At 48.3% G+C, this 11,503-nt stretch overlaps 1 protein-coding gene across 5 annotated transcripts in view; it reads left to right on the top strand.

The window, feature by feature from the left end:
- Window positions 1-10,828, top strand: part of LOC146203886 (uncharacterized) — an 85,227-nt gene extending 74,399 nt beyond the window's left edge. For all 5 annotated transcript variants that reach the window (XM_084588959.1, XM_084588960.1, XM_084588961.1 and 2 more), the window contains 5 exons: window positions 165-247; window positions 1,919-1,964; window positions 5,040-6,126; window positions 7,528-7,585; window positions 8,990-10,828. In XM_084588959.1, coding sequence (XP_084445085.1) covers window positions 165-247; window positions 1,919-1,964; window positions 5,040-6,126; window positions 7,528-7,585; window positions 8,990-9,339 — 1,624 coding nt within the window. In that variant the 3' untranslated portion in view covers window positions 9,340-10,828. The remainder of the gene's footprint in view (window positions 1-164; window positions 248-1,918; window positions 1,965-5,039; window positions 6,127-7,527; window positions 7,586-8,989) is intronic.
- The last annotated feature ends 675 nt before the right edge of the window (window positions 10,829-11,503 follow it).

Consider the following 11,503-nt stretch of genomic DNA (forward strand, 5'->3'; position numbering starts at 1 on the left):
TCGATACGTTCGATGAGGCCACGGCGGCGTAGTGCAGTCGACGCTATGTAGTGCCCGTATACCTAGAAAAAAGGTCTACTACAAACACAAGGGACCAGAATTGGTATGTGCATTGTAAATCTTCACTCGTAGTACGCGCTTGAAAAGTGTGCATCTGCCTGCAGGGTCAACGACATCCAACCCGTGGGGCTGCCCAAGACTCTCGTTCGCTCCGCTGTCCTACAGGCTCTGACCGAAGACGAAACAGGTGTGTCTCGGATTCTCATTGCATTGCCAACGACACACAACCTCAGCATCGTTTTCGTATACCGTTTTGCCTTTGAACGTGCCACCACGTTTGCGCTGCGTTATATACACAGTGAGCTTCGAATACATGCAATATTTAGCGCGAAAACATTGCAGCTGCGATATTCCTCTTTGCTGTCGAGCAAAGCAACAGCCGCGAGTTATAGGGGGCATGACGCGGTGAGCCGGGCATGGTCAAATTTAAATGAATTTATGACCACGATGGAAAATAGCGCGAAAGTACACGAAGGACGGAAGGAAGTAAGACACGGACAAGCGTTAACTCGCAACTGCAGGGTTTATTGCTGAATTCTTCAGCAATAAACCCTGAAGTTGCGAGTTTGCGCTTGTCCGTGTCTTACTTCCTTCCGTCCTTCGTGTACTTTCGCGCTATTTTCCATCATGAATGTTAACCAACTCGCCCAACTTTCGTCATTACTGAGTTGATGATCATGAATGCAGGCCTGCGTCAGTAACATCGCTCCATTCAGATTAAAACACCGAATAACTTTCCTTCACAGTTTTCAGCATATCCTTTAATTTGCTAGTTAAAAACGTACGTGAAATAGAAACGCAAAGAATGGGAATGTGACAAAAAAAAAAAATCACACGTAATGCAGAACTTAAACGCATTCTGTATAGTCAGTGCAGAGTCTAAACTGCGCATATCCCTATTCTGGGCTGTAAGGCGACAAGCTTCTCAATGGTCCCTTAATCCACCCGCGTTGCAGACGGCGCAACAGCGCGAAACCTTTCGTTAATATCCAGCGCATTGAACGGTATTTAGATATATTGAATCCCTCTGCGTGCCACCGAGTTACTTAGGTCCACTTCCTTTTTAAAGCAGTAGGATCTCGACTGCGCGTCGCGCGATGCAGTAACCGGTTTCAGGGCCAGAAAGGTTCCTCGGCGCAGCTGCGAACGGTGTACACGAACTGCGAAATAAGAAAGCCTTGCCTCCCGCACCGCTGCGCCGCTGAGCAGCAGCCGTCGCTGGCCCGGAATGTCTCTGCGCCAAAATAAACCCGCTGTTGGGCCGAGCCCAAGGAGAGACGCCGGCGGGACGCGACGCACTGCGCTAAAACCAGCCCCGGAATGCGAGCTCGCCCGTCGACGCCACCGCTGGGCTCTGCTCTAGGCCCAGTGTTTTCAAAGCCCTCCTGTTGGGATCGCTTTTCCCAATCGTCCGTTTACATTCGCCGTCCGTTTACCTTTCTTATACGACCCCGTTCGCGCTTGCGGTTCGATGAACGCACCGCCGAAAAGTTTGCCGCTAGTTCTGAGTGGTAACGGTTTTATGGAGCACGGAGAAGTTGCGTTTGGCACTGTTCCTTTATCGGAAACTGGGCGTGGTTGTGTGCGCGAAGCGACCCGGTTGCGCAGCTGGGGAAAGAAAAAAGTATGCTTTTGAGGGAAACAAAACCTTCAGGTCACCACCACAACACATGTTGTCCGACCGGAAAACGCGAGTGAAAGGCAGACAAAATAGCGCTGATCCTACATATGCTCGCGAGCGTGTAAGCAAAAGCTGAGTGTGTCTGCGACCATGGTTACGATGCCTCCTCATCCTCGATTTCTCAATTGACACCCATAGATCGGTTTCTAACAGACTCAAAACGATGGTATTTTGCAGGTGCAAACCCATATCGAACTGCGAACGGGACGACTGTGGTGCAGAGGTAAGCTGTCATACGACTTGCACACGCTAACACGGCTTTTAAGACAGTGACAGAAGCTGCTTTCGGCGCTCCGAACGCGGTACATGAATCTCGCAGCAAATGAAACACCTTTTCCTATTAAGCACTTGTTTTTTAATGCAAAATAGGTCACGTTTGAATAAAACCTTTTCTCATTTAATAGAACAATATCATTTCACCCGAAAAGCAGCTAATTAATTACAGGTCTGTTTTTTTTTTTTTCGGTAGTGGAGGAAATACAGGAAACAGCGTAGCGAGATGGGAGCCTGTTGCAGTCTATGCCCGTCTAGTCTAGCTCTCGATATATTCTGCAGTGAAGGAGCACTTTTATAAAATAGTGGCAAATTCTATGATAAATAGAAGTGACAGTAGCGAAAAAAAAAAAAAAAGAATAGAGGCAAACATGTAGCGAAAAAAAATTCTGGGGGGTAGTTTGGATCCCTAAACTGCGATGAGGCGAAAGCCTCTATTGCGCGGCGGCCCGAAGCCCTCCACTACGGCACCTCTTTCTCTGTTTTCACTCCCACCTTCGCAATGAAGCGATAGCGTGAGCTTATACTACTTGCAAGGGTGGAAGAACGGGCTAGTTGGTAAATCATCTAGGAAAGCAAACTAGCGCACTTCAAAACACAGACCCAGACCTGTGTCCCAGCGCTGTGTTGTCGTTCCCTTCCTGTGTCTGTGTTTTGAAGTGCGCTAGTTTGCTTTCCAAGAGCTTATACTAGTCAACATATAAAGCCCCGCTTTAACCGAGCAGTATGAACGTACCATGCGTAGCCTAGGGATAACGTGAATGCAAGGGTGTTGGCAGGGTGATTGTGATATCTCCCTCCCATATGAAAGGAGAGGCCCAAGTTGGCAGCTTCTGCCAAAAGTAATGTCAGGAAGCCCTACGTCCAGTTAGTGCTCGGCCATGTCATCTGCCAGCTACCGCCTCTCACGTAACGAAAGCGTTACGAACTGATGGACGGACGGACGGACGGACGGACGGACGGACGGACGGACGGACGGACAGACGGACGGACGGACGGACGGACGGACGGACGGACACTATCGTTATTTGGTAGTGTCTTCGTGTTCAGCTTTCCTGTCCAGCGGTAGCATATGATTAAGATACGCTACTCTCGAGCCGAGACCTGATAGTGCGTACTCTCAAACCCAGGCATCATATGTCATCTCTCCGGCCTCCAAAATGCTTTGAAATGCAGTTGCAATGTGCACAACAGTCTGACTTTGTAACCTCTGGGAGCCCATGAACATGTCCATGTCATCCTTCTGCAAGTACAAGAAGTCACGTGGGCACCATCGTGTTGTCTACGGATGCAGCAACAACCAGAGAAAAAGCAGTGGCCAGATTTTTAATGCTGTGTGCAATGTGCTCGACGTGTATCGAGAGCACTGTCATTGCAGTGTGTTCAACCTGCATCGTTCCAATCAAGCGTTAAAAATTGACCTGCGTCAAAAGAAGAGCTCTGCGATACACTGAAAAACTTTTGAGGGGAGTATGATGCGTTGGAACGGTCTGCCTAACACTGTGGCTGGTGTGATGTGTTCATAATTCAGTGCTATGGGACGTGTAGGCATGCTTGGACTTCTCAACCAAACACCGACGGAAGGAAACGTTTTAACAATTTTCCCTCTCGGCTACACACGACAAATTAGTGCAACCGCAGCTATAGCGTTGTCTCGCTGTTTATATATGTTAGCGGCATCGATCTGTTTGGCAGCACTGAAATGGCGCGATGGATAGAGTAGTATGACCGATAGAAACTAACGGGTGTGGTCAGGAGGGGTGATCCGCCATGGGCACATATTGTTCATTGGAACCACCTCACTTGCATTCAAGCTAGCGCTTCGTCAGTGCTTCCCGATTTACTGTATACCTCGCATTACGTAACCTCTCGACCACGCGCGTTCGTAGTTTATTACTCTCAATATTTCCGACACTGGAGGCTCGAGATATTACCTGGACAAGACGAAATCAGACCTTCTTTCAGTACAGTTACTCCCGCGTTATCGCGCAAAGGACATACTTTCAGATGAACGGTTTCTAGCAATGCTGGCTGCGTAACTGAAGCCTGCCTGCATCGTTTCTGGACTTAAACTATTAATAAAGTCGTTCACTATAAAGTATGCCACGTATAAATTGAAGCGTCGTGCAGCGTTTACGAAGTGCCGACCGGTCGTTTCTCTCGTATGCGCTCTGGATCCTGTCACCTCTCGTAGCAGTGCGCAAGTTTTGTTTTTCTCGCGATCAGCAGATGGCGCTGAGGACCTTTCAATTTGTCGAATTTCACGCGAGAACGGGCTGGGCTCGTTGTGCCAAAAAATCCGTCACCGTCGCCGTACCCTCTTTTAAGAGGGAACTTTCAAGGACGAGTCAAAAACGTGGCTGCGAAAACATGTAGCGCCGGCATGCGGCGGCCACTAGAACATCGAGACCTGATACGTCGTTGCGGTCTAGTGGAAAGTGCGCGTCTAAGTCGATTTCTCAATGCCACCAGCCGCTGTCGCGTCATACCCTTAAAGCAGAGCTTAAGAGCCTCCCTATTTTTTTTTTTTTCCTGTGTTTTGGTCTATACAGGAAAGCTACCGGACACCAGTAGCTATAGCGTCATCTGTCGGCTGCCGCCAGTAGCGATGAGGACATTTTAAAACCGCAATTTTGAGAAAGCCATCGTGAACCGAGCGATTTTGCGCGAATGCAGTAATTACCACGGTCGACTGTTCCCTCTCACTACACATTTTGGCTTAAAATTTCTGTTGAGCTCACATCAGCTATTTCTAACGGCCATCGAAAGCCAAAGTGATGCGCCGAAAATTCGAAACTATCGCGGTGATCATGAGTGTTCGGCGCCACGTGGTGAGGACCATGCAGATTTGAAAATGTGTTTATCCAATTTTCTAACCCTGCATTAGGTTAGTACCTTTTAACAACTCTGAAAAATAAATATTGAACTGTCGGTCGATTTGTCTGCTGAAATTGTGTCTTGATGCAGCAGGTATTCGAAATTCCAGACAGGTGCCGACTGCCGATTTGCATTCTGCGGCGTGCAGGGCTACTGCGCCTCCAACTCCTCCACCTAAACCGCGGCCTCCATCCTATAGCGGTGGTTCACCACAGCCAGAGCGGCCACACTCTTCGTCCGGGCACCACGTGACCTTCTCCAACCCGGGAACTCCTGGTACGCCCCCGGTACAGCAGCACCACACCTACATACCGCCACCACCACCGCTGCACAGCTACGAACAACCCAGCTATCAGCAACCGAGCTACCAGCAACCCAGCTACCAGCAGCCGAGCTATCAACAGCCGAGCTACCAGCAGCCGAGTTACCAGCAGCCGAGTTACCAGCAGCCGAGCTACCAGCAGCAGAGCTACCCGGCGCAGCACGCGCGCCAGAGCAGCTACGAGGAGGCCGATCGGAGGCAGCAGCAGATCCGGGAAGCCGAGCTGAGGCAGCGGCAGTACGAGGAAGAACGACTGCAGCAGGCTCAGTACGAGGAAGGTCGCTTCCGGCAGCCGCCACAGGACTTCCGGCGCGCCGAGTACGAAGCTGAGCAAAGGAGGCTTCGTGAAGAAGAGGAGCGTCGTCAGCGAGTGCTCTGTGAGGAGGAGAAGCGGCGTCACCAGGAGGAGCAGGAGCGCAAACGACGCCAGGAGCAGCAGGAATACGAGCAGTACCAGCAGCACCAGCAGCAGTATCAGCGATACCTAGAGGAGCAGAAGCGTAGGGACGACGAGCTGCGGCGGAGGAACGCTGGGCAGCAGCAGCAGCAACAACAACAGCAGGAACAGCAGCACCAATACCAGCAATACCAGCAACAGCAGCAACAGGAGGCCGCCAGACGTAGGCAGCTCGAAGAGCAACAGCGAAGGGCCCAGCAACAGCAGCAACAGCAGCGCTACCAGAACGCCCAGCGTGAGCCGCTGAACGTGCAGAGAGCCCAACAGGAAGCCCAGAGGCGCTACCAGTCGAGCACAACAGTAGCGAGTTCGCCCCAGCACCAGGAGCAGGTGGGCTCGCAAGCGCAGCGCTGGGAGAGTAGGATCTGGGAGGAGCAGCAGGCCAGGATGCCCGGCACGCCCCTAGGATCGCCCTCGGTCATGCGCCGGGCGCGCGACAACGTGTGGCCGCCGAAGGTGGGTGGGGCGGCCTCTGCGCTATGGTGGCTCACGCAGATGACGTAGACACTTGCTCGATGACAAAATTGCCTGATTATCGGCAAAAGTAGGCTACGTGTTGAGCCTTTCAGCGAATTGCATGCAGGGCATGGAATCTGTACGAAATAGTAGCGAAGTGACCCAGATGCTGGGAGCCGGTGCAGATAACACGAGGAAGCCCTTTAAACCAGTCCGATTAGGCATACTCAAATATAGGGAGGACCTTTTGAGACCTCAGGGGAGTTTCTGGGCCGCAGTGATGAAAACAAGAACTGTTGCTTATTTATCGGGTGACTTGTTTAAGCGTTTACAAACTTGTTTTTTAAGAACTACGAGAGAGACGTTGCGCGGTTTGTGCAGGTGGGTTTTACAGCAAAGCGGGCATATTGATGACTAGGCGATCAATTAACTAGAAATAACTAATCGAATTCATACGTATTGATTTTAAGAAGCAATGCCATTTTCCGAAATTGAAGGCTGTCACAATCAAAGGTGGCCCCTGTTTATATCTTTAATCGTTAGTGTGATTAGAAATATGCAATGTCTAAAAAGCAGCTTTGAAAGATCGTCGAGTTGAATCTCCTGGACTGTATAAATATGTAATTATGCCGCTACGCCTGGCAACGTCGCCAAAATCATGCTACCTTCTTCTAAGTAATCAAATGCACCGGTGGCAGGTCTATTTAATGCATAAGAACGCTATTTTTTTTTTAATATGCACTGCTAAAAAGCCAACTCAACGACCTTTCAAATACTTACTTTTTATAACGTTCGACATTTTGAGCCACAGTGCCTATCAAGAAAACTTATATAAGGACGGGGCCTACGTTTAATGTTGACTGCCTTCGATATCGACCCTTATAACAAGAACAGTTAATCAATTGATTTTAATCCCTTTATTGACAATCTCTGTTGTGGAGCCCACCTGCAACGATCGCACAAATGTATATCTCGTAGTTTTTGAAGTGCATGTTTGAAATTAGTTTTTAAAAAATCACTGTGTATATGCGAAGAATATGATGTATTGATTTCACCACTTCACAGCATAATGCCTGGCTAGACGAATATTCACCGAACTTTAAGCTAGCAGGATTCGGGAAGGTTTGTGTGCGAGGGTCAGTTCGTATTTGGCGCTTTTGTGCCTTATATTTCATTGGCTGAAACGATTTTATATCGTTTTCGAGTGGGTACCTCGACACATTTTGGCGATTCACTAGCAATAGCAGGAGCGATGACCCCCCCATCCCCCAATGCTTCTCTTGATTATTCTCTCGCGGACGTTTTCATCCTGGCACACCACTTGTATAGACGTGTGTTCACCGGTTAGAAGCTTTGAGTGTGGTCTTGATTCTCAAGCACATTTTCTTTTCTCATTTGCAGGAGTCGAGCGTGCGATGGACGCCTAAGACGGGATTTTCTCCGCAACTGACACGCCAAAGTTAGTGCACAATTGGTTACCTTACACGCAGCTCACCTGGAAACAAATATATAGGGATGGGTAACGCGCCTAATATTTTTGTCTTGGTTGATTTCAAATATTCCTTATTTTATTGTAGCTTATACTATGTTTACACGCATAGCAAGTACGGAAATGGGAGCGCGCTTGCCTCAATATTTGATGCTTGTCTTGCAGGAAATGCGTTCATTTATTTGGGAAAGTGGTCCTTCAGTAGGTACGCTTTTCTCAACAGTTTGAGGCTTCACGGACACTTTCTTCACTAAACGAAAAACGGAAATAAATTTGTGTATGCAGTCCAACGCAAAACGCCATTGCGCTGGTGGCGGAGCTGAAAAGCCTGAGTAATTTCCTCAGTAGATGGAAAACCTGGAAAACTTGGAACAATAAGCTTCCTATGTTTTTGTGTTTTCGTGCACGGAACACTAACAGTAGCTTTTAAAATTTAGCGCTCATTTCTCCTCCTTTCTTTTGCGCGGCGCCTTTTATTTTTATTAAAATTGGGCTCTTTCTTTTGTTCAAAATTACGTTTGCATTTGCTAATTAGTGCCATCACAGAAACCAGCTACACCACGCTACGTCTGGTGGCCAGCGTGCTCTACTGGGGAGATGTCCTATTCACTATACTCTCCTATCTTGGCAACTACAAAGTCCTGCGAGAAATGTCCATTTAATTTGCATTCCATAAATTTGGGGATATAGTTTCCATGCAAGCGTGATGGTTCTCTTTGTAAAGAATGTGATAATGATGTGTTCGTTGTCGCATAAATCGTCTAGAAGCTAATGAAGAGCAAGATTATCCGGCACAGATATGTCATGAACAGCCTAATTATGGTTCCCATTTTAATACAGCCGTATAAATGTCACATACTGCTTCATGAAATAGGTAGATTTCTACAGGACTATATACTGCACGTTTGTTCTTTATTACGGCAGCTGACATTTCGATGTACGCCATCTGACTCAAGTGTAATACACGCGCGAGATGTACGTACCGTTAGGTTTCACGCAGTTATGTATGGAATGCGTCCAAGATTTCAAGTGAAGTGACTAGTTTTTGTTTCTTGAGCTTTTTCTTACCTATATTTTAGTTCTACTGGCTAGGACTGGAGATAGGCAGCGGTGGTTGGTGTCCGTAAGGCGCTCTCACGGTAATTTCGTTGGCGCGTGAATTGGTGCTTTCATTCAAAGCTTTCATTTATCCTGTTGTAATATTTTCCATTTCTTCTTCTTGACGCAATTTTTATTATTATTTCTAATTCCTTGCGATAACATCATAAGTGAAAACAAGAATGAAACAAACGGTCATCTTGCCTCAGAACAATATATACATTTACATTGAAGCATGCGTCGTTTTCGGCACGCGTCTCTCTTTCCTTTGCCTAGGTTCGCAGGGCGCCAAGCAATTCGTATGGCCTCCACCGAAAGCCGGAGTGACCAACGGAGATGATGGCTTCCCGTCGCGTCCACCCAGCCGCTCGGCACTGAACGCGTGGCACCCGGCGTCGCCGACGTCTGGCTCGCGGACGCCACCCTTCGCGCGGTCGCCCTCCTTGGGGCGTCGCACGCGTGACATCGCCTGGCCTCCGCCGCAGCCCGAGGCGTCGCCCAAATTCGTGCCGCGGCCCGTGAGCCGCACCGGCCTGCATCGGCCCGACGAGTTCATTCACCAGAACGCCAGCTGTGGCGTGCCACCAACCTACAGGCCGCCGCCAAACTCCTCCCAGTACCTGTAGACGTCGCTACCGACCACCCTTCCCTCTATTCCGGGCCGTAGGGTTCCTCTACATCCCCCACTGTAGGAGATGTGCGGGAACGCTACAACTCCTCCGTGATCTAACACTGCGTGCGCGTATCCCCTGCGCCTTTCCTCCCTTCGCACCGCGCACTCACCTCAACATACCACGGCCTCTTTGCCACGCTCGATGCTATAGGAAAGCGTACTGCTTGGGAAATTCCTGCGGTGCTGGCACAACTAGGGTGTTCTGCTTTCTGTTCAGCGTGCTACCACGCATGCACTACCTATAACAGCCACTCCTTCTAGCGTCGCCTCTTGAAATTCCGTATTTCGTTGAAAGTAATTTATTGCTAGTCGAATCCCCTTGACGAGATTCCCTGTGGTACTTTACGGGCGATTTTGTTTTCCATTTAAACGTTACTAAAAGTCTGTTACGCTTGACAGCCAATGAGTGCGCAGAATTGGTAAAGTGATGGTTGGCCGCCCGTAAACTCCAATCAATCGAACCGTCTTCGAGTAGTCCATTTTGTCGTGGAAACCCTTTACTGCCGTAAATATAGCCATCAGAGTTCCTATGGGCACCGTGCAAATAGGCCGTGGTCTGTGGAGTCGTCTTACAACCAGCGTGTTGGACTAGCAAGATATGGGAAGTGCCTACAGACGCGACGCCGGTGGTGCATTTTCTCCGCGAGGTGGCTTGTGTCTGGATATTATACGACTCGATATTCTTATAAAAGAAACGGATTCATTTATGAGCTACAACGTGCCTTTCGAAACTTTGAAAACTTTGTATGGAAAAAATATTTTTGCCCTGGGAATTCCAGATATGTTCAGGACCTGTTTTGGTCGCTTGAGACGGGACTACTCAGGACTAAAGCCCAGACCGTGTAGCGTGAGAACATACACCACGGACGTCGCTTTTTCGCGCTGCATACACACTTCAGTTTTTACACATTGCGAAGAGTTCATGCCATGTCAGCTGGGGAACGAATAATGTTGTTTCCCGTGTCTCCAGCAATGCAGAAAGTGTGCTACTGCACCGCGAAAACTGTTAATTTGTGTTCTGACGCCTTATAGAGAAGCGTTTATGAGATGACGGAGTTTTCGCTGCTTATTTAAGTTTGTCTGTGTTATAGGCCCGCTAACCGCGGATTGTACACGAGTTTTCCGGAGCTACTCGTGTTTTATTTTGTTCTGAAATGAAGCCAGTTTACAAAGTACAGCCTACACACGGTTATGTCCGGCGAACTTGCACTAGAATAGAAGTCAAATATCGCAAACCATACATGCAGACGTTAAAAAAAACTGAAAAGCTGTGATATAATAAAAAAATGCGATGTGTTTCTACATTTTGGTTGTTGACACCGATAACACTTCGCAAAGCGGCACGATAGCTTAACATCCTGCGCCCTCATGCAGCATCGCGTTAAAATACCTAGAGGGAATCTTTAGTGTATATATACAGCGACATAACCGTATTTTTTTTTCATTTGCACCATAATTTGCCTCAATCTTACTAAAATGTACTAACTCTGACTCAGGACCAGCGGGGCCACAGCTCACGACTTTACTACGCGGTGTGCTGTCCTTGTTAAAGGTAAATATCATTCGTGGCCCTTTGTAGAATTGATGACGCAAAATCACGAGCGGAAATAACTCTGATTCTTGAGAAATTTAAGCGACCCTCCTGCACCGTACCAAAGCAGTGCACTTGCAATGCGCCAGTCCTCACGGAACGGAACAGTTAATTAACTGGGCATACATTCTCCAAACGTTGTGAAAGTGGGTGCCCGGTCTTATGTGACTTGCACATATCCAGAACTAGTAGCACTTATTCTGCAGAAATAATTATTCCATGCATTCTAGAAGATTGCGAGCCCTATTTGAAAACTTACTTTAAAGTGTCCGCATGTATCAGATATTATCTGAAGTGGAATGCTAGGCGGTGTGCAGTCTTTGTCAAATATCTAGAGCCAAGTCGGTCTGCTTCTGAGCTGTGTAGTGGCCCTGATTTAGCCTTAGTGGAGGTCCTTCCCATTGTAGAGGGTAGGACAAAATATATTCTTACCATCATAGGATTCGGAACACTGGAACTGCATTACTAGCAGCACGAAATGGCACAGAAGAAGTCTCCCTGGGCTCTACAATTTTGACAAAGACTG

This window comes from Amblyomma maculatum, chromosome 1 (genome assembly GCF_055883805.1).
Source record: "Amblyomma maculatum isolate TAMU_Amacu chromosome 1, ASM5588380v1, whole genome shotgun sequence".
In the NCBI taxonomy this organism is placed as follows: domain Eukaryota; kingdom Metazoa; phylum Arthropoda; class Arachnida; order Ixodida; family Ixodidae; genus Amblyomma; species Amblyomma maculatum.